The sequence below is a fragment of the Vigna unguiculata genome, chromosome 4, assembly GCF_004118075.2.
Source record: "Vigna unguiculata cultivar IT97K-499-35 chromosome 4, ASM411807v1, whole genome shotgun sequence".
In the NCBI taxonomy this organism is placed as follows: Eukaryota; Viridiplantae; Streptophyta; class Magnoliopsida; order Fabales; family Fabaceae; genus Vigna; species Vigna unguiculata.
Window position 1 is genome coordinate 10,616,751 of NC_040282.1, and position 24,262 is coordinate 10,641,012.

General features: G+C 34.1%; 2 protein-coding genes across 2 annotated transcripts; one reads left to right on the plus strand and one right to left on the minus strand.

Annotated features, from left to right (window-relative positions):
* The first annotated feature begins 20,314 nt into the window (after nt 1–20,314).
* On the plus strand, nt 20,315–20,973 carry LOC114182765 (protein SRC1-like). The gene has a single exon (XM_028069697.1). It carries the CDS (start codon nt 20,535–20,537, stop codon nt 20,889–20,891), a length of 357 nt encoding a protein of 118 aa, XP_027925498.1. The 5' UTR covers nt 20,315–20,534; the 3' UTR covers nt 20,892–20,973.
* A 2,037-nt stretch (nt 20,974–23,010) lies between these two features.
* LOC114180479 lies at nt 23,011–23,619 on the minus strand. Its single transcript, XM_028066794.1, has 2 exons — nt 23,413–23,619; nt 23,011–23,250 (listed from the first exon to the last, which is right to left on the minus strand). Exons 1-2 carry the CDS (start codon nt 23,617–23,619, stop codon nt 23,011–23,013), a joined length of 447 nt encoding a protein of 148 aa, XP_027922595.1.
* Between the last annotated feature and the right edge of the window lie 643 nt (nt 23,620–24,262).

Below are 24,262 nucleotides of genomic sequence, written 5' to 3' on the forward strand. Positions count from 1 at the left end.
ATAGAAGATAATTTGGGAAAATATATCTTTAGATATTTTATTTGATATTTTTAAATAATTATCTTATTTAATTATATCATAAAATATTAAAAGATAATAACTACCAAATCTTTTTAAATATGACAAGATCTCCTTGAATCTTTTTAGTTCCACAACAAACAAATATATCTTGAAGATATTGGATTATTTAGAAGATAATTTAAGGAGATTGCAAAGGGTTGATTTGGAAAATTAATACAAATATTAATTGGTGATAATTTATCATATATCCTTAAGTAATTAATTAATTTAATTATATTACATATTGATATTATCAACCAACTATATTTGTCAAATAGTCTATATCTCTCCAAATATTTTTAAATATTTATATTTATCTTTATTTTAAAAGATATTTGAGAGATTTTAGCAACAAAAAAGCCCAGTCCAATTTCTATATAAAGAGACCAAGGGGGGAGCAGAGAAAAAACAAGCTCGGGACTTCGGAGTTCAGGAACCCTTAGGGGGGCCTAATTTCGTTTCCTTTCTCTCTCTCCATTCTTCTATTTTTATTTTGTATTCATGGATTTCTAAACTTCTTGGATTGATTCCATTGTAATTTCTTAATTGGATTCTGAGGTTAGATCAATTAATTTCTTTGTTCTTTTAATTATTGTTGAGGTTTTAATTCATCTATGTCTTTTATCTTTGAATCACGTAAAAAGTAATGATTTTAAATCTATATGCATGTTGATCATATGAGTTCAAGGGTTTTTAAATTGAATTGAGACTTTACTTTGATTTTATTTAGAAACTTTCATGTGATTGAATGAGCTTTTACCAATAATTGAGACTTTACTTTGGTTAAAGGTATTTACTCTAACGAAAATTAATCGAGACTTTACTTTGATTAATGAAGCTTTTTATTTGGTGAGGAGATAAAAGAATAAACATGATTAGGCATAGTAAATTTGATTGAGACTGTACTTTGGTTGAATTTACTATGGATAATCTAAAAGTTCTCACTTTTAATTGAGACTGTACTTTGGTTAAAAGTGAGAACGCCAACAAATTAATTGAGACTTTACATTGATTAATTTGTAAATCTATAACAATAATTAATTGATCAATAATCTTTAGATAACCGATGATGAATCTATTTTGAAAAAGCAATGGAATCAATCTATTTTCTTTACTATTATTTTTATTTCTTTTTATCTTTTAAATTTTATTTCTATCTTTGTTTATCTTAATCCCCTATTTTTTTTATTTTATTTGACTAACTCATTTGTATAGTTTTATAAGAACTAATTTGTTAAAAATCAATTCCGTGTTCGTTGGGAGACGACTTTGGGTTACTTTACCCTTTCTATTTTGTTAACTACTCTCTTAACAATACTGACGTTGCTATAGTTTAGTAGTATTAATTTGATCGCGTCAACGACAGCGTTATCACTAAGATTCCAATTGCCCAAGGGTTAGTCTCCTCTTCACCTCTAGCAATGGCAGTCCTCTTCCTATCCTTTCCTCTCCTTATAGGTCCAACTTGATGCTCTGAAAACTCTCTCTTACCTTGCCAAACTCAAAATGTTCTCTCTCTTTCTCCACTAACCCCTTATTTTCCACTTTTTAGCACTTAATTTAATTTAATTAAATAAAAAACGAAAACGGGGATAAAAGAGGACGTTAATGGCCTTTAAATGCCATTAATAGGTGGTTTTCTCAGCTCTTCCAACTGCTCCCTATGACGGCTAGGGTTTTTGAACCTTCCTATTCATGATAAAAAGAAATTGGGCAAAAAGGAAACTATTAAGCATCCATACAATTGCCAAGCCAATGCACAACAAACACACCACTTCATGTTTCATGATAATTCATACACATCTATGATTATATTATCACGCTATATGTAAGACCCGTTAAATTTAATTAATTAATTAAATAATTAATTAATTAATAAATGCAGGTAGTCGGAACCTTTATGACATTTAATTCTGACATGTATGACGTGGAAAAGTACTAGCTCAAATGGTTGAGAGTATTTAATTGTGTGAGAGGACTTGGGTTCAAGTCTTATGTATGCTATTTATGTGTTATTTAATTTATAATTATTTTTAATAATGTGTTGGATCATGATGAGTGATAACGTAATCATAGAATTATATGATTTATCATGAAACATGAATTGGTTGAATGGTTGTAAATTGAACTAGGCATGGGCATGGTTATGGGTTCAAACCTTGGGAGAACCACATTAAACTTTCATTTTGCTAAAATTAGTTTTGGCATGAATGTGAAAGGGCAAGGAAAAACCTAGCAGCCAAGAGGGGTACAATTAAAGAGGGAATTAAGGGCAAGAGAGAGTGTTTTTGTGGCTGTCATTGTGGCATAGGAAGAAGAGAACGAATTCAGAGAGTGTGTGGTGAGAATTGAGTGTAATTCGGAGTTGGATTGAGGGGAAGTGCTAGGCGGCCTAGTGATCAAAGAGGAACTCTAAAAAATCTCCATTTTTAAGCTAAGGAATCCAAGTTAAGGAAGCTGGAATTCGTTTGTATTGTAGTTTAAATTATATTGCCTGATATGTAACATGATTATGCTTGGTTTTCCCTCTACCACGTTTAAACTTCTGGGTTTCTGGAAAATTCCAGAAACCACCTGGCGGGTGTTCATAGCCACCAAGCGATGCATGCTAGTTTTATGGTTTTCTAGGTTCCTATAAGGAACCACCTAGCGTTGCAGCCCTGTGCTGCCAGGCAACACAAGTTGACTAACCTTGTTTTCTGGGTTTTGATGAACTGGCTGGCGGGGATGAACACTCCCTAGGCGACGCGAGTCGAATTGACTCGATTTTGACGTTGTTCATGTTTTGGGAGGACTCTGATAAGGGAGAAATCATGTTCTAATTGTTTATGAATGATTAGACATCATATTTCCTGAAATTTTTGGAAATTGGTGGTTAAATTGGATGAACTCATATGAACATTCTTTAGGGTTTGTCAAATTGGGGAATTGGAGGTTATTAATGTTGAGGCTGGAATTTCGTTGATAATATGTAAAATTTGACTCTGGTTGGAGAATAGGTGCCTTTGGTAGTAATGATTGATTGTTGGAATTGGGTAAAAGATTTATGCAGGGTGTTTAGAGTTTTTGGCATTCGTAGGTGCAGTGAAAAGCTGGAATTTTCCCAAATTTTCATGCACCGCCTGGCGACGCTTACGTCTTTGCCAAGCGCCAGTGTAGTGGATTCTTCACTACATGGTTGTGAAGGCAGATATTGGGTTTGGGTTTTGTTGCAGTCCAAAATGAAATTGGCAGGATGTATTTGATGATGTTTTGAATAGTTAATCGAAGAAACCTAATGCATGAACTAAGGCGGTTGGCTTAAACTAGAAATTGAATAAAAATAGTAGAAAAGTGATGCGAGGGAGGTATAGATGTGGTTATTTGAAGGAGGTATGAGAACGAATGCGGTCTAATATGTTGTGATATTGGTTATTCTAAGACTTAGTTTAGGCTAAAGTATGGTATATTGTAAATTATGGTTTGGGCAAGATATGTGGGGAAAGTCTCGAAACTCGATTATGTTCTTGACAGATTCGGATTTATGACTGAAGTATTGGTGAACACTTGGGTAGTAGTGAAAGGAAATTTGATATGAAGCTGGTACTTAGAATATAATTGGATTGGGGCATATTATGAATGAATAAGGTTGATATTAACGAAGCCTAATTCTTGTAGACTTGGGTGGTTGAACTTAAATGGAAATAGGAAACTTGATAATGGGTTAGCCATTGGGTAAGTGATACAAATTGGTGTCGTTAATTGTAATCCTTGATATCTCGAATGAAGAGTAGAAACAGGTTTGAGTGACTTTAAACCAGTACTGTGTAGGCTCTGATACGGCACCTAGCGGTGGTGTTCGACCGCCAAGCGATAACGGCCAATTCAGAGAGGTACTGGACCTGTAGCGCCTGGCGGTGAAGGTAGTCTCGCTAGGTGATACCTGTAGACAGTGGGCAGCAGAGGCGCTTGGCGCCTGGCGGCACGTGTCCCTCGCCAGGCGGTCTGGAAGCGTGGTGCACCTAGGACTCGTGTGTTGCACCAGGCGATACTGTGAGGCAAAGGTGATTTGCTTGTTTTGGTGGTGCGTGATCTACAAGGCTTTGGTGATATCTCGAAGGTCGGCTTACTGGTGTTCCTTGAGTTGTGGCTCGGAACGTATCCCTTGAGTTGTGGCTCGGGATAGGGGTTAAGCACGTGCCATTTCTTGAGTTGTGTTCAGTTGTGGCTCAGGGGTTGCGAGTGTTACTGGTGTGAGTGTGCATGTTGTGGCGTGTACGGATGGGTCCAGTAGATTGCCTCCTCAGTATTAAGCTGACGAGTTTTGTAGTCTTGGGACGTTACGAAGGTTATTCGTATTGGAAAGTCCACCTAGCATTACGGTGTGTGATCCGTAAGAAGGTTTCCCGCCTTTGGTATGTTTGCATTTGATATATACATTATATATATATATACATTATATATATATATATATATATATATATATATATATATATATATGAATTGTTTGATATTAGCTCATCCTATCTGCTTGTGTTTGGCGATGATACACATGAACAGATAATGTTGTAGGTGGATCTGGTGAGGCTTAGAGACGGAGCATGGGCTAGCTTGGGAGATTTTTTAGAGTTGTTTTTATTATGAATTTTACAGATTGTAACCTTTGGTTTATGAACCTGGATTTATTTCATAATTGAGTTTATAATTAATGTGAATTTGAGATACTTTATAAATGAAATAAAGTTTTAAACTTTTCGCGTCTTGGGAAATGAAGTTTCATTAATTGATGATTAATTAATATTTATTTATTTTATTATTTAAGTCTGTAATATCCGGTCAGGATCTTACACTCTATGGTCAAGCATACATGCAAAATAATAAACTAATTAAATTAACACACTAATGACATACACAAGACTCGAACGCAAGTCCTCTCATAATAACTAAGTACTCTCATCCAATTAAGTTAATATTATTCCTTACCAAGACTCCCCGCATTAAATACTATAAAGACCCCATTACCCGCATTTATATTAAATAAATATTTATTTATTTATTTAATTTCTCAGGTCTCACCTAGCGAGACCTGCCAAACTACCACCAAGTCAACAAGCTCTATGACTTTGCAGTGGCCCAATGAGTATATTCTCGTCCAACAACCACCAAGTCAATGGCTCGCTGACTTTCGTTTTGCCCAACGACTCAATCCCTTGTCCAGCAAGTCTGCTTAATTTTGTAGAGAACGTAGTTCTATAGATGTATGCAATCTCAGTCCTACCAACTCAATCCAATTCAGACATACCAATTAAAATTTCACAACATTCATCAACTCAATTTATCACATTTACAATTTCAATCAAACAACATTTCAAAATCTCATCATATACCCAATTTCATCATACAACTCAAATCATGTAAATTTCAGGATTTAACTCCTAATTTAACAAGTCACACTCATCACATAACTTAATCATTCAGGAAAATCATTGTACAATCTTGCAATTAGTAATTCAACCATGTCTATAACTTAAAAAATAGTGCAATTAGCTTCCCTTACATGTTATTCAGCTTAAACAACTCTAAAAACACCAAAACACCTCTAACTCCACATTATTCTCTATCTATACATAGAAACGTTACAAGAACAATCAGGACATTGATAACGCTGTCGTTAACGCGATCAAATTAATACTACTTATCTATAACAACTTCAGTATTGTTAAGAAAGTAGTCAACAAAATAGAAAGGGTAAAGTAACCCAAAGTCGTCTCCTAACGAACACAAAATTGATTTTTAACGAGTTAGTTCTTATAAAATCTATACAAAACAGTTAGTTAAATAAAATAATAAGAAGATGAGAGGATCAAGATAAAAAGATAAAATAAGATAGAAACAATAGTAAAGAAAAATAGATTGATTCCATTGCTTTTTCATAATAGATTCATCATTGGTTATCTAAATATTATTGCTCAATTAATTATTGTTGTAGATTTACAAATTAATCAATGTAAAGTCTCAATTAATTTGATGGCGTTCTCACTTTTAACCAAAGTACATTCTCAATTAAAAGTGAGAACTTTTAGATTATCCACAATAAATTCGACCAAAGTACAGTCTCAATCAAATTTTACTATGCCTAATCATGTCTATTCTTTTATCCCCTCACCACATAAAAAGCTTAATTAATCAAAGTAAAGTCTCAATTAATTTTCGTTAGAGTAAATACCTTTAATCAATGTAAAGTCTCAATTATTGGTAAAAACTCATTTCATCACATGAAAGTTTCTAAATAAAATCAAAGTAAAGTCTCAATTAGATTTAAAAACCCTTGAACTCATATGATCAACATGCATATAGATTTAAAATCACTACTTTTTATGTGATTCAAAGATAAAAGACATAGATGAATGAAAACCTCAACAATAATAAAAAGAACAAAGAAATTTTTCATTGTAACCTCATAATATAATGAAATTACAATGGAATCAACCCAAGAAGTTTACCACTCCATGAAACAAAAAATAAAATAAAGATAGAAGAATGGAGAGAGAGAGGAAACAAAATTATGCCCCCCTAAGGGTTCCAAAACTCCGAAGTCCCAAACTTGTTTTTCTGCTTCTCCCTTGTTCTCTTTATATAGGAATTGGACTGGGCTTTTCTGTTGCTAAAACCTCTCAAATATCTTTTAAAATAAAGATAAAGATAAATATTCAAAGATATTTGGAGAGATATAAACTATTTGACAAATATAGTTGATTAATAATTTATGATATAATTAAATTAATTAATAATTTAAAGATATCTGATAAATTATCACCAAATAATATTTGTATTAATTTTCAAAATAAACCATTTTCAATCCTGCAGTCCAATTTTGCAGAGACATCCAAAAATATCAATATTTGCAAAAAACTCCTCTTCTTTGACCAATCTTTGACTTTTCGACCAGATTTGACCAACTTTTGACTAGTTGATTGTTTGAATGTCCATTGACTGGATGACACGTGGCAGCCTTCTCCTTCTCTCATATCAGAATTAGGGTTTCGCCTCCATGTTTCTCTTTCCTCTACCATGGATTGCGGCTGACGGTGGTGATCCCACGCTTGCTGGTGCAGATGCGGTGGTCCAGCTCGGTGCGTGTTGCAGGTGTAGGGAGGTTCACGGTGTTTCTACTGCGACGCAAGGTTTGTGCGTTTTGGTTACAGGTCAGAGGAGTGGTAGAGGTACGTGGAGCAGAGGAACGCAACTATAGGTTGTTCATTGCGTTTGCGTGGTGGTCTGATGCTTGAAGCTGCCATGGTTGCTGGTTGTGTGCTCGCGTGGTGTTGTGGCAATGGTGGTGTAGATCTGCGTCAATTGCTGGAGATGATGGCGCAAGGTGCAGATACGTTCACGGTGTGCAAAAAGATGAAGTTGTCTCGCGTCTGCAATGGTGCGAGGTTGGCTTAGTTGCGGAGCTGCTAGAATGGTGAAGGTGCGTGGAAGAAGATGCGCGATGGCCGACGATGTGACTAACGGTGGAAGGGCGGTAGCTGCTGCTGCCGTAGGTTCTCACGATGACTGTCATGGCGGTTGTTCCCGAAACTAGTGGTTCAGTGCGGTGAAGATGGTGTTGCGGTGGCTGACTGCATGGAGATGAAGATAATGATGACGTGACAGTGTATAATTGGTGCATATGGTTAGCCTGATTTGAAAGGTAGGGATTAAGTGGTAGGAGGGGGTGTAAATAGACATATTAGGCGGTGCAGAATAGGTTTTTGGTGAGACCCATTTAGAAAGAGGGAAGTGTATAAGTAAAAACTGGGGTGCATAAGTGATTTTTACAGAACATGCTAATTTCAGCCTTGTTTAAAGGTGATTTGTAACTTCAATCAATTTATATTCCCACCTTGAATGAGCTTAATCTTAATTTCAGCTGCATCAATAAACGTTAAAATATCCAAGAAATAATTTATGCAACTAAAAATCACTTTTTAAGACGTTTTTATCACACAAGCTCAAACAGCCTAATTATCAGAATTATCAATTAAATCACTCTTTAAGCACACAAATTCAATTAAATACCTAGAATTAAACACTGAATGAGGGCAAAAATACGCACTCATCATAACCACACACTTATCCTTTTGCACTCCTGGGCAAAATTGAGCAATTTCAAAACTTGTTCTGAGGTATTTTATTTCACATCAACAATGGATCAAAACAATGAACATCACTGGAGACAAATCAATACTCTAAAAATCAAGTTACCATGCATAAATAAACGGAAAGATTTTATTTTTCCTACATGAGTTAATCTTTTGAATTCACAAGACAATCAATTATGAAAGAAAGCACTCACGTTAAATGTGTATTTTCTCACCAAAATTCGCTCAAGTGTTTTGGCTTGTGTTTTCACTCAAAATATTCATGCAAGTAAACACTCATAATAGTTAACAAGACTCTAATATTCACAAACTTTCAGAAAACATGCGTTCAAAGATCATGAGGACTTTTCACAGGTTATAACGGTGTCAAGGCAAAGGTAGGAAAAATTTTAGGACTCTTGGGTTTTTGAAATAGTAATATAGGAAGAATAATGGAGCATAATTTCAAAAACAACTCTTTTTTCGTTTATTGCTTTGTTGCTCTCTCTTTTTTTTTAGAAAGCAATTATTTCAACACTTTTTCGTCAACAATTTTTCCTTTTGCCATTTTTATTAATTTGTGGGTGATGTACTCACCCACACACTTTATTCTTCAACCATTCCTGAACACAATCCATTAGCTCCTTCTTTCTTCCTAAGGTAGAATATGGTCTTTTTCTTTTCAATGTTATGCAATAGGCTTACAACAAGAAAAAAGAGGTTTAAAAGCTCAAAGGGGCTACCAATGGATTAATATCAAGGTGGGCTTATTTGGCCAAGTAGCTAAAAACAAAAAATGCCTCAGTCATATCAAATCATGCATATTCACCTAAGATGCAAAACAAAAGAGTCAACCTAAACATTTGAGTATAAACAAACATGAGCAAGTCACTCAAGAAAAAATAGGAATGACATATGGCAGTTCATCCTTTACACTAAGGCTCAAGACTCACAAGGTCAAATTCTTTCACAAAAGATTTAATCAAGAAATTCTCAAATCAACTCAATTAGAAAATCATAGAAACAATCCACCTATATCAACATGACTTTTATTTTCACAAAAGATTTAATACTTTCACAATTTTCTCAAAAGGAAATCACAAATTTTTATGAAAACAAAAACAAAAATTGAAAAACACAAAAAAGAAAAAATCATACCTACAGTTTGTCTCCCCCTCACTTATTTCAAAAAAATTGTCCTTGATGGACTTATTTTGGGGAGAAAACGAAAAAATTTGTGACTTCTGGCTCAATCTGGCCATATGTCAAAATTTATTTTCTTTAATTTTACAAAGTACAAATTAGCTTGTACCATTTTTTTAATTTTTACATTTTTATTTTTATAAAAACTAAAAACAAAAACACATATTTTTGAAATTTTTTTAAATTTTTCACTAAAATTAAAAACAGGAAACAAATATGCATGCAATTTAACTTTTCTATCAACAATGATTTCAAAAGAATTTGAATCTAAGCTTTTTACCTGTTGCAGCAACCTTTCTTCTTTTTTCTGCATCCATGTCAACGAAGATAATCACTTAAAAATTATTTGCCTCATTCACATCAACAAACTTGATGTGTGGAGTGTGTGGCTTCAACTCAACTTGAGCATTATCAGGTGCATTCGGATGGTTAAGAAGATCATCAATAATCCTCATAATCTTATCTTCTGAGCAAAAAGTTTCACCTGGTGTTGTTGACTCTACTACTTCGTCATTAACCAAGTCAATTGCAATAGTAGATGCTTCAGTTGCATCTTCGAATACTGTTGGCTCTTCAACTGCACTTGGTTCCTCTAATGTATTATTTTCACAACTTTGCTCTTGAAAATGATCATTTGTACTCATATCCTCATCAACGGGTACAACTTTATATTCACATTGAGCATCATCAACATATCCATCAATAGATATATTTATGTGAGCATCTTTAATTTCTTCATCAACTTCAGCAACATCTTTAGCAAAATTGATATGTCCATAGACATATTACTATGAGCATCATTATATCTATCAATAGATATATCAATGTGATGTGATTTCACTATTGATTTTTCAGACTGACTCTGCAAGCTTTGTGTGGCGGCATTCACCATCTCTTTCTGATCTATCTGATTCATCTTTATCATTTCAATCATCATATTCATCATATCTTCCAAAGTGACCTTTCTCACTGCATCATTCATTAGCTAACTCAAATCTTCAGACATTTGTTCAGCTCTGATTGCCAACTTCAGAAGCACATCTTTGATTTTATGACGAAGTTCGTTAAAATCTGGATTTTCAGGAAATCTCTGATGGGGTTGAGGGGTGGTATTAAAAGTTACAAGTAATTCTATGAAGTTGTTCTTACTTGCATCCCTCAACATATCAGACAATATTTGCTTATTTTCGTACCATTCTTGCTCAATATTTCTGCATCTTTGATAAACTCGCAACCTTTCATCCATGGACTCTAATTTCTCTATAACTTCACCCATTAATATCATAACTTCCTTGTAGGATGGTCCATTAGTTGCTTCAACTTGCTGTGGTGGTACATATTGTTGTTGAAAACTATTTGGAACATATGGTTGCTGAGGTGGACACTCAGAATATGGTTGTTGCTCATATCCCAAAAAATATGATCTAGGATATAGATCATTAAATTGTCATAAAGTTAACCCACTTATATCAGGTGCAGAAGTAGGTGTCACAATTTGTTGCTGAAAATCACGTGGTTGTTGTGGATAGCAATTGTAATCCATTTAGAAATACAATGTTGATTATTTTCGTATGAAAAAATATTTTGCATTTTTGAAAGAGGCTTTTTGAAAAGAAATAAGTTGAAAGCTTGTTGAGTAGACTTCCAGAAAAGAGAGGTGCGTCTCAATGGACAACTTAAGTACCTTGTCTTTCCTTAGCCAAAATGTTTCCCAATTAGTTTCACAAATTTCCAACAAAAATCCTCAAACAAAAATTATGGCTAAAAAAATAACTAAATAAAATAAAATAAAATATCTGAAGAAAATTAAAAAAAAGTTAGAAAAAAAAATTGAGATAAAAAAAAATGTTAGTGATAAACAAAAATTAAATCAAAAGAAAAAAAAACAAGAACTAAAATGATAAAAATTCTAACCGTCTTCCCCGGCAACGACGCCAAATTTGATAACGCTGTGGTTGACACGATCAAATTAATACTACTTATCTATAACAACTTCGGTATTGTTAAGAAAGTAGTCAACAAAATAGAAAGGGTAAAGTAACCCAAAGTCATCTCCCAACGAACACGGAATTGATTTTTAACATGTTAGTTCTTATAAAATCTATACAAAACGGTTAGTCAAATAAAATAATAAGAATATGAGAGGATTACGATAAAAAGATAAAATAAGATAGAAACAATAGTAAAGAAAAATAGATTGATTTCATTGCTTTTTCAAAATAGATTCATCATCGGTTATCTAAACATTATTGCTCAATTAATTATTGTTGTAGATTTACAAATTAATCAATGTGAAGTCTCAATTAATTTGTTGGCGTTCTCACTTTTAACCAAAGTACAGTCTCAATTAAAAGTGAGAACTTTTAGATTATCCACAGTAAATTCAACCAAAGTACAGTCTCAATCAAATTTTACTATGCCTAATCATGTCTATTCTTTTATCTCCTCACCAAATAAAAAGCTTAAAATCAAAGTAAAGCCTCAATTAATTTTCATTAGAGTAAATACTTTTAATCAATGTAAAGTCTTAATTATTGGTAAAAACTCATTTAATCACATGAAAGTTTCTAAATAAAATCAAAGTAAAGTCTCAATTAGATTTAAAAACCTTTGAACTCATATGATCAACATGCATATAGATTTAAAATCATTACTTTTTATGTGATTCCAAGATAAAACACATAGATGAATGAAAACCTCAACAATAATAAAAAGAACAAAGAAATGATTTCATTCTAACCTCATAATATAATGAAATTACAATGGAATCAACCTAAGAAGTTTAGCACTCCATAAAAAACAAAATAAAATAAAGATAGAAGAATGGAGAGAGAGAGAGAGAAAGGAAACGAAATTAGGCCCCCCTAAGGGTTCCAAAACTCCGAAGTCCCGAACTTGTTTTTCTGCTTCTCCCTTGGTCTTTTTATATAGGAATTGGACTGGGCTTTTCTGTTGCTAAAACCTCTCAAATATCTTTTAAAATAAAGATAAAGATAAATATTCAAAGATATTTGGAGAGATATAAACTATTTGACAAATATAGTTGGTTAATAATTTATGATATAATTAAATAAATTAATTATTTAAAGATATCTGCTAAATTATCACCAAATAATATTTGTATTAATTTTATAATAACCCATTTTCAATCCTGTAGCCCAAAAATATCAATATTTGCAAATAAACTCCTCTTCTTTGACCATCTTTGACTTTTTGACCAGATTTAACCAACTTTTGACTAGTTGACTATTTGATTGTCCATTGACAGGATGACACGTGGTAGCCTTCTCCTTCTCTCATATCAGAATTAGGGTTTCACCTCCATGTTTCTCCTTCCTCCACCAAGGATTGTGGCTGACGGTGATGTTGCCACGCTTGCTGGTGCAGATGCGGTGGTCTGGCTCGGTGCGTGTTATAGGTGAAGGGAGGTTCACAGCATTTCTGCTGCGACGCAAGGTTTGTGCGTTTTGGTTGCAGGTCAGAGGAGTGGTGGAGGTACGTGGAGCAAAGGAACGCAACTTCAGGTTGTTCAATGCGTTTGCGTGGTGGTTGCGCGAATCTGATGCTTGAAGTTGCCATGGTTGCTGGTTGTGTGCTCGCATGGTGTTGTGGCAATGGTGGTGCAGATCCGCGTCAATGGCTGGAGATGATGGCGCAAGGTGCAGATTCGTTCCCGGTGTGCGAGAAGATTAAGCTGTCTCGCGTCTGCAATGGTGCGAGGTTGGCTCGGTTGCGGAGCTGCTGGAATGGTGAAGGTGCGTGGAAGAAGATGCTCGGTGGCCGGCGATGTGACTGACGGTGGAAGGGCGGTGGCTGCTGCTGCCGTAGGCTCTCACGATGACTATCATAGCGGCTGTTCCCGAAACTGGTGGTTCAATGCGGTGAAGATGGTGTTGCGGTGGCTGACTGCGTGGAGATGAAGATGATGATGACGTGGCAATGTATAATTGGTGCATATGTGTTTGCAAGGATTAATGCCACATGTCAGCATATGGTTAGCCTGATTTGAAAGGTGGGGATTGCCACATGGCATGATCTGAGTGAGTTGGGTTTAAGTGGTAGGAGGGGGTGTAAATAAAAATATTAAGGGGTGCAGAATAGGTTTTTGGTGGGACCCATTTAGAAAGAGGGGAGTGTATAAGTAAAAACTGGGGGTGCAGAAGTGATTTTTATAGAACATGCTAATTTCAGCCTTATTTAAAGGTGGTTTGTAACTTCAATCAATTTATATTCCCACCTTGAATGAGCTTAATCTTAATTTCAACTGCATCAAGAAACGTTAAAATATCCGAGAAATAATTTATGTAACTAAAAATCACTTTTTAAGATATTTTTATCACACAAGCTCAAACAGCCTAATTATCAAAATTATCAATTAAATCACTCTTTAAGCACACAAATTCAATTAAATACCCAGAATTGAACACTGAATGAGGGCAAAAATACGCACTCATTAGACATATTGTTATTGATGACTTAAATGACACATTCAACCAAAAGAAGGTCTGCATGCAAAGAAAAAACATAATAGACCAAGAGAAAAGGGTTAGAAAACTAACTTACACGAATGAAGAATCTGAGCGGTCCAAATTGAAGAGCTCATCGCGAGGATCAATCCTATGGTCTTGATTCTTCAATCAAACAAGCAGAGAGGAAGAACTCTTAGAGAGAAATAAAAAAACTCTAGAAAAGTGATTTGTAGAGATAGTGTGTTTTAAAATAAGGAAACTTGTTTATAATAAAACTATTTATACTAAAACCTTTTAATATTAAAATAATCGAGTCTCATTATTTTTAAACCATTATCACTTCTAAAATGTCATTTTCTAGGGTTTTACATGTTTCATCGAGTATCATATCTGATAGGGATCCTAGATTTACTTCAAAATTTTGGAAAAGTTTACATCAAGCCTTAGGGACAAAAATTTATCTTAGCTCAACTTATCATCCTTAAACAGATGGGTAGTAAAAAAGAACCATTGTATATTCCTAAGATTTATTGAGAGCTTGTGCACTAGAGGATTATGATAGTTGGGATCGATACCTACCTTTGATTGAATTCACTTATAACAACAATTTTCATTGATGGAACCTTGTGAGGCATTTAATGGGAGAAAATATAGAACACCTTTGTGTTGGCTTGAGACTGGAGAAAATTTAATCTTAGGTCTTGATTATGGACAAATTGAGAGCAACTCATATTAGACAGAAAAGTTATACTCACAAGAAAAAATGACCTTTTGAATTTTAAGAAGATGATCATGTATTCTTGAAAATCACACCAATAACTAGAATTGGTAGAGGGATAAAATCAAGGAAACTCACTCCCTAATTTATTAGTCCTTATCAAATTCTCAAACAAATAGTTCTTGTTTCTTATCAAATTTCTTTACCTCTTTATCTTTCCAATTTTGATAATGTATTTTATATGTCTCAATTAAGAAAATATATTGTTGACCCTCCTCATGTACTAAGACTTGATACAGTACAATTAGAGGAAAACCTTACATTTGACACTATGTGTAATTTGAACAAATTATAGAGAAGAATATTAAGGAGCTAAGATGTAGGCAATTTCTGCTAGTGAAAGTCATTTGGAATGAAGCCATTAGAGATACTACATGGGAATTAGAAGAATCAATGAGAAAAATTTACCCTCATTTGTTTTAGTCAATAAAAAACCTAAGGACAATTTTTGTAAGTGGGTCCTCATTTATTTTAAATACCAATAATGTTGAGTTTATAAATTAGTATTAAAATTAGTCTCTATAGTGATTAATTAGTTTTTGTCTCTAATATAAGTTGCTATTTAAGGACTTTCTTGTAATGCATTTATAATATATGTGGTTTTACTATATATTTTGGAAGTAGAATTCAATCTTTGTTGGTTTGTTAATAATGCCTTTGGAAATGGTTAAAACTTAATGCTAATTTTTTTTCTCATAAAAATGTAAATAATAATAATAATTAATAATTTAACCATTCAAGTTTAAATTAATTTCTAATGGGAGGTTTTACTTTCAAAATTTAAATGAGTGAATTGGTACTTAAAGCATATGTTATGGGATTAGTTTTATTCACCATGGTAGATCTCATTTATTTGACTATATACAAATAATTTATGCTTACTTATAATAGAAATAAGAATAAAATAAAAGGAAAAATATTATATATATATATATATGCTATTTTTGTTTCGCATTATTTAATTTATCTCTACGATATTTGTTCTCACTTCCTGTATTTCTTGTTTTTTCTTCTCTCTCGAAATAATATAATAAATAAGCATATATTTGTTACATGTGGATAGATGATTTCTCCTTACATCGAACAATTTTTTGCTTTGATACAAGCCACCTTTTGAGGTATGCAATATGGAATGTAGATGCTGAGAACAATATGATGATGACTTTTATGAGGCATGAATCAACACCCTTTACACTTCCTGATTATTTACTCCCACTAGCTCTAACAAAACCCACTAGTATCACGTTCATTATTCCCTCTGCATCCACTCACATGAATCCCTTTTACGTTATGCCAATAGATTAGTTTACTTTTGAAAATATAATAATAAAGTTGTAAATTCTTAAAGAAAATAAATGCTTATATGTATATAGAGGCAAATAAATAATCTGAGTATGGTGTGAACTTTTGCAAAATACCAATATAAATATAAATAAAGGTGTGAGATGTAACAGTCTAGAAAATGGTAATTTAGATTTGATAGTGTATTTAAAATAGTGATATTTGATTATTTTAATATTAAAAAGTTAAAGTATAAATAGAAGTCTTATAAATGAGTTTTATTATTTAAAAACACACAATTTCTTTAGAAACCACTTTTCTAGAGCATCTCTCACATCTTTCTAAGCTTTCTCATTCTCTACTCTCTGTTTGAAGATTGGAGACTACTAAAGTGATCTTTGTAATAAGTTCTTCAATCTTGTCTTATTAGTTTCTTCTCTAGAGTAAGTTGGTTTTCTACCATTTTTCTTGATTTGATTGTTCTCTTTTTCGCATGTGAGTACCTTTGGCTTGCATGTGGTGTTAAATTCTTCTATAAGAGTCTTTGTTGATCAATGGTCCTAATGGTGGGCCTTATATATATATATATATATATATATATATATATAGAGAGAGAGAGAGAGAGAGAGAGAGAGAGCATTTTGTGAGAATAAAGGGAGTTTGGTGTTCTTAGAGTTTTTTTACCTGTCTCACATGGAAGGGAAGCTAATTTCACTAGTTTAAGTTTTAGACATGTTCAAATTATTGATTCAATGTTTGTAATGTGATTTGGGAGTCACTAACTTGGGAGTCACTAAACGAGGATATTCTCACTAAGTGGCTCCAAAGTCAGAGAGTTCATTAACTTGGTTATCGTTAAGCGTGATAGGTCTTCGCTAGGTGAGTTTTTGGATGATTTAATCTCTGTGAGTTCCAGTTTTAGTGTCCTTGGGCGAGATGTCTAGTCGTTACGCAAGTGAGCCTTCAGCAACTACTCGTTGAGCGGGTGGATGATATCGTTGAGCGGGATTTGTAGGGTTGTTCATTCTTCCATGTTCATTATGTTATGTTTAATGTGATCTTATAAGTTGTTAAGGAAATTATATGTATATGTGATTTATATGAGGAAGGTTGGTACTAATCCAAGGAGGATTAGGTTGGGTTTTCTTAGTGTATACATTAATAAAAGGATTCATTAATGGAAGTTATCTTGACGCTCTAATAGCCATCCAATCTCATGTAGAGAAGGATGGGGTATGTGGTGAGAGGAATATGAGGTCCTAATCTAGGGTGAAACCCATTGGCAATGGTTATGTCGAGTAGTAGAGACCACCACAAGAGCAAAACTTGTCAAAGTCTGATATCAATGAATGTAGTCAACTAATTCAGTCTTATTTAAGTCTTTAGTTGTGATATGTTTGTATTTATGAGTGACTTGTATGTATTGCTAATTCCATTTCCATTATATGAAAACTCTTTTGCACATTAGCATACCCTTCTACCGTGTTACTCTATTTTTGTGTTGTTTTTCTTCTTTTGCAATGATCACCTTAATTAGTTTGAGTAAATGAGTAAGTAGTAGTTGATCCAACACAAGATGAGGGAGATGTAGCAGTTTAGTTTTTAGGCTTGGTCTAGTTTGTTCAGGACTTATTTTGAAAGACCTTAAGTTTCCTTTTTTCAATTATAGCATCTTTGTTTTGTATAGAACTCTTGTATAGGTTTTTGTTGTTATGGTTATACTTTGGATGATTGCTTCCTCTAGATGTGAATTATCTTATTTTGAGTATTGATCATGTGATACTTTATTTTAGTAGTAATATTCTATTAAAATAGGATGTCACATGAGAAATATTTAATGACTAATTAAGAGGTTGTCATTTTCTTTAGAGAGTATATAATATTTTTCTTAAAATTGCATCAGTAGGTTAAAGAAAAATTTACTAAAAGTCAGGTAATTAGGACGTTACAAGGGTACTATTAGAAACTAAATTAGCTTTCCTTACTTAATAAAGCTAGTATGTTGAAGCTCAATTTAAGCTCTGAACTCCATTACTCTTACCAAAAAGTTAGACTTGTACAAAGAATACCTTAATCAATAGTTTGAACATACCCCTAAATATTATAAGACTATTAGAGATTAATAATCTTTTCCCTAGAAGAGTCACATGTAAGATCCACCCATACATGCAAAACATCCCAAAAGTAACTTAAGTAAAAGGTTAAAGATGAACTTACTTTAAAAAAATGTTCAAATATAAATCCTCTCTTTTTATACCACGATCGTTGTGGCAAACTTTAATCTTCAAAAGAATGAACAAATTTATCAAAAATATAGAGGTGTACCGCACCTAGTCGGCCTAGACGAAAGATAACAGACACTTGTCATCCTTTATCGACATAACTATATCGACAAAGGCTGGGGGACTGGTGTACCGCACCTAGTCGGCCTAAGCCGAATAATAGCAAGCACCATATACATGCTAAGGTACCCAGACTAAACCACTACGAAGCGACATTGATAAAACAAGCCGAAAACAACAATAGCGACCTAAGCCGTTAAAGGGTAACCGGCTTAGTCCGACAACTCCATAAAAACAACCAAGGACTTAGCAAAAAACAGAACGCTCCAGTAAAAGTCACCAGTCCCCAATAATCGAACTAAGGGCCTGGCCTTAGCCCGGGCCCACCTACGGCCCAAGCAAGGGCCCAACCCATGACGTGGCCAAACATAATTAATGATCTATAAATATACATGGACCCCACAAATTAAAGGTACGCATTCATTACTTCCCTAATCAGCAGATTTGACTTTTTGAAGAGATTTTGCTGACTTGAGCTTCAGAGTCCCTTATGCAGGTAACCCCTCCCGGGTCCAAACCGACCACTCTAAGATAATTATAAACGATACATATCAACCGGGAAGAAGCCTACTGAAGAGATAGTAGACCAGAGTAAGGTAATACTTGTGTCTGACATATCTTGTTTGTTCTCTACAGGAACAAGAGATATTTTAGAAAGTAAAAAGAAAAAGGTTTCTACAAAGATAGTGGTTTTTTTAAATAAATAAGCAATTGTTTTCTATTTATAAATTTTATACTTTAATAATAAAATATACATACTTCATTTTACTTTTAAACTATTTTCTAGACCTTTACAAATATTTATTAAGAAAAAATTACTTAAAAATTAATTTATAATAAAACTTACATCCTTGAAAATTTTAAAAATATAAACATAAACCAATTTAATATTTAAATGAGAAACTAATAAATAAATAACATTAATAAAATACTTTATCGAAAATTTAAAATAATAAATATTTGAATAGCTTATTTACTTCTCTCTAGTGTTTGAACTGGTTTTCTTTTCTCTATTTATTTTTTGTTATTAGGTTGTTTGTATTTTAAAAAAGTATAGTTTTGGTAGAATATTTAATTTTTTCTATTGATTATTGTTCTTAGAGGAACAATACATTACGTTGTCTATATATGTTAAAAATTAAAATTTTAGTCAAATATTTAATTTTCTCTATTGATTATTGTTCCTAAGGGGACAATATATATCCTATAGAGTCTTCTGCTATACCTTTTGTTTCCTCAACGTATGTTCTCCGAGGGTATCTGACTTGTAGTCCTGGAATACAAGAGGGGGTGCTTACAAAAGATACTTCGATCTCGTAATACAAGAGCAAGTACCTACAAAAGATACTCTGATGCTTAAGTTAAACAGTGACCTGATGCTTGAGTTAAATAGAGACGTAAAGAAAATACTTCGTAAAGCATACCATTTTATAGTAGAGTTTATGGACCTTACCTGATTGGACTTTGATTTAGCAGCCCCAATTACTTAATAATTAGGATAAGTTTCTTAACATGTGGTTACCTTCCTTATGAGTGGTTCAACTAATTTGACATGATTAATTATTTATGAGAAATGATAGGTTGACACCCACATTTGACCACTTTTTTTACCACCTTAAAATTAACTTGTAACCCAAGATAAATTTACTTGTAACTTATGAAGGTGGTAAAAAAAGTGGTCAAATGTGGGTGTCAACCTATCATTTATCATTATTTATATGGTCTCATTAGGCCATGTTCCCTGAAGGACAAGAACGAGGACGGATGGTTCAATTATTTTTATCTTAACATATTTATTTAAAATAAGATAAAATAAGTTAATCGATTAAAATATAAAAGTAATGTATATAATAGAACCAATATTTAATGAAAATGATAATTTTTTTAAAATAAAAAAGAAAACTAAAAGTACAATTTAGTTTAAATATGTTAAATAAAATAAAATACTAAAATTGTAGCATAATAATTCCATGACCTCAGAATGAGTTGACCACAAATTCCTCAAGTTTCATCCACGAACACAAACGTGTCACGTACACAGAAAAGAATGAACACAGAGATGTTTTCCCCCACAAACACCATTTTTCCCCTCAGCTATTTTTGAAACCAAAATCCTCTAATTAACAACCTTGACGCTCACGAACACGAACACGACCGAAATTCCAGCCAAAACCAGAAAATCTTGTGACATTATCCTCACTTCTAGGCTTATAAACACACTTATTTCACATTCTTTCATTGTCTCAGATCACAAACAAACCGAAGCAAAGGCCTAAAAAAGAGTAAGAAAGAAACCATGTCTGGAATCATGCACAAGATTGAAGATAGCTTTGGAGGGCACAAAAAAGATGAGGAGCACAAAACAGAACACAAAGAAAACCACCATGATGAACACAAAGGTGAACACAAAGAGGGCTTTATGGACAAGATGAAAGACAAACTTCATGGTCATGAGCATGACAAGAGTCACAAAGAAGGGCACAAAGAAGGACACAAAGAAGAACACAAAGAAGGGTTTATGGAAAAGATGAAAGACAAGTTCCATGGTGATGAACATGACAAGGGTGAGAACAAGAAAAAGAAGAAAGAGAAGAAGAAGCATGAGCATGGACATGAAAAACATGGTGACAGCAGCAGCAGTGACAGTGATTGATCAGATATAATATATGTTAAAGGCAATTTTTGTGTTTGCTCTTTTAAATTTCATCATTACTTTATTCAATTGTCCTGACACATTAATTACAGTAATATTTTCTTATATTGTTTGAATTACATTTTCTGTTTTATATATTCGTAATGTTTTCTCTTTATCAGTGATGCTGTGTATAATCATTTTAAATCTTAAGAGGATTTATTTTAAAGCTTTGGGACGGATATATTTAAAAACTGGATTAAAAGACACATAAGTGCCACTAAGATTTATTTTAACTTTTTTAATGTTATTGGATTAATTAAGGAAACAGCCGTTTTAATATTTTATATCAGAAATTCAGATTCGTTTTGCTCAAGATATTTGAAATTCATATGTATGTTGTTTAATCTTCAAATTTGATAATTACAGCTTTAATTTATAATATGTTTTTGTTATTTTAGTATTAAAGGTTTGAAACCAATTTATACGCACAAATCAATACTCTCTTATCATTTTCGATAAAATTCTATTCGTATTTACGCGTGGCCAAATATACATAGAGATTAGTAATACCTAGGACTTAATTTTATTTTATTTTTAAATTTGGACAATATATCTGTAGATTTATTTATAGAAGTTAATTGTAAGATGTCAGCACATAGGATGTCCAAAACTTCTTTTAGCCCTAACCCCTTTACTCTGTCATATTCTCAGAAAAAAAGGGAACCCTTTCCCTTTACACTGCTGGAGCAAAGAGCTCTGCTAGGGCACAATCAAAGCACCCACTGTTTCACTCGAACGTCTTTCCCGAGTAAGTTGAACTTGAACTTTACCCCTTTCGTTCCCTTCCAGTGTATTGGTTCTACTTTGAGTTGACGTTGAAACCTTATGCTAGCCTCTGTTTGGAGTTACAGTGCTCCCCTCTTCCTCTAGGACCATTTTGCTTATGTTTAGCTTCACTCCAGGTAAGAGAAGCTAGGGTTTCATGCCTTTACGATTATTTTTGCCTGTTATTGAACTATTTTCGTGTTCTTAAATTTTTGAATGGTGTTGTAATGGTGTCAATAACTGTATTTATATTCAAATTAAATATGATTGAATCAAGAACCAAATGAAACAAGAACTAAATGAAACAAGAACTAATTTAATTGAATAACTATAAAGAAAGTTATGCACCAAACAAGCAGCAAAGGTCAATGTTGTCAACAATCAAACTACAGTGCTCTTGCGATAAAAATTGCTCTCACTATAGAGCTGTGATTCAAGATCTGAACGGTCAAAGTCAATAACTATGTGTTCAGGATCATCTGTTACAATATCAGCTACACCCAATGGTTAACCAAGTAGGAACCTTCGTTTTACGAAAAGTGTGCAGTGCTATCAACAACCAAACTACAGTGACCTTGCGATAAAAATTTCTCTCACTACAGAGCTCCGAATTAAGATCCGACCAATCAAAGTCAAGAATTATGTGTTAAGGATCAACTATTAAAGTTACAGCTCGATCCAACGGTTAATGAAGTAGAAACCTTCATTTTACGACAAGTGTGCAGTGTAGAAAAAGAGTAGCACCACATCAATCAAACATACTCGCACACCATACATTTTTATTCAACCAGCAGCCTCATTCAAGCATCACAGCCATACAAACAGACCAGAAATTGGCAAAATAACTTAAAAAACATGAACCCTAACTTCCCTTATTTGGAAAAAGCTAGCAGAATATCCTGACACCCAAGCAAATGAGTACTACCGACCATAGAGCAGATTCACGAGCTGTAAAACAGTGGAATAGATTCAAAATAGGTACCATGGTAAACCCTAGTTAGAATCACGATGACAGAGCTGGGAATGAAAAACGTACAGTGGAGAATCAACTTACGTGGACTGAAGAATGAAGTTGAGCTAACGCGAAGAAGGGTAAGATCCAAACCCTAGCAGAGCTTCTATGGAGAGAAAAGGGAAGAGTGAGAGCATTGATTTTGGCAAGTGAGTGCATAATGAGGGACCATGTCTATTTTAGGGGCCTTGGCACCCTATGGGTCATCCTTTAGGCCCAACTTATTAGGGTCAGCCCTTAAAAATAAAAGCAGAAAATAATTGAGCCTTACATTCTCCCCAACAACAAAAATTTTTGACCTCATATCCTCCAGGAAAATAGGTGCGGATCCAACTTCCTCATATCCTCCTCTAACTCCCAAGTAGAGTCACCTATCCTACGATCCCAGATGACTTTGACTAGGCTGACTAGTTTTCCCCGACGCTCCTCAACTCGACTATCCTCCAAAGAAATGGGTGGTACTTCCACAATAAGATCCTCCCTGATCTGTACATCCTCGGATTCCAACACATGAGACGGATCAAACACGTGCTTCCTCAACTGCAACACGTGGAACACCGGATGGAGATTTGCCAACTAAGGATGCAAAGCAATCTCATAAGCCACCGACCCAATCCTCATCGAGATTTGGTAAGGGCCAAGAAACTTAGGAGAAAGCTTCCTCGAGCGGAGAGCCCTTCCCACACCAGTGGTTCGGGTCACCCTCAAGAACACGTGATCTCTAGCTGTGAATTCCAAAGGTCTCCTCATGTGGTCTACATATATGTTATGTCTACTCTGAGAAGCCTGCATCCTATCCCTCACCATTATCAGTTTTTCAGTGGTCTGCTCTAGCACTGCTTCCCCATCTTGATACCAACACAAAGAGTTCCTACATTTCCTACCGTATAGAGCCTCATATGGTGCCATGCCAATGCTTGCATGGAAACTGTTATCTTAAGTGAACCCTATCAAAGGTAAAACTTCATCCCAAGCACCCAAATGATCCAGCACGCATGTTCTCAAAAGATCCTCCAATGACTGATAGGTTGAACTCATGGTTAGTTTTCTTCCCAAAGCACTTTGCAAGGTCTACCAAAACTGGGAAGTGAAATGCGGATCTCTGTTTCAAACAATGCCCGAAGGCACCCTATGTAACCTCATTATCTCTTTAATGTATAGTTGAGCCAACTTGGCCATGGACATCCTCAGATTCATTGTCAAGAAATGAGCACTCTTGATCAATCGGTCCACAACAACCTAGATCGTATAATGACCTCTAAAAGTTCACGAAAAATGGGTCACAAAGTCCATAGCTATGCTATCCCATTTCCACACCCGTATGTCCAAAGGCTGTAGAATTCCACCGGGTCTCTGATGCTCCACCTTTGCCTTCTGACATGTCAAGCAAGCAGACACAAATTGTGCCACATCCTTCTTCATACCTTGCCACCAGAAGGTCTCCTTGAGATCTTGGTACATCTTAGTCATGCCGGGATGCATGCTAAGACAACTCTTATGCCTTTCCTCAAGGATTAACCTTTTCACCTCAACATCATCGGGTACACATACC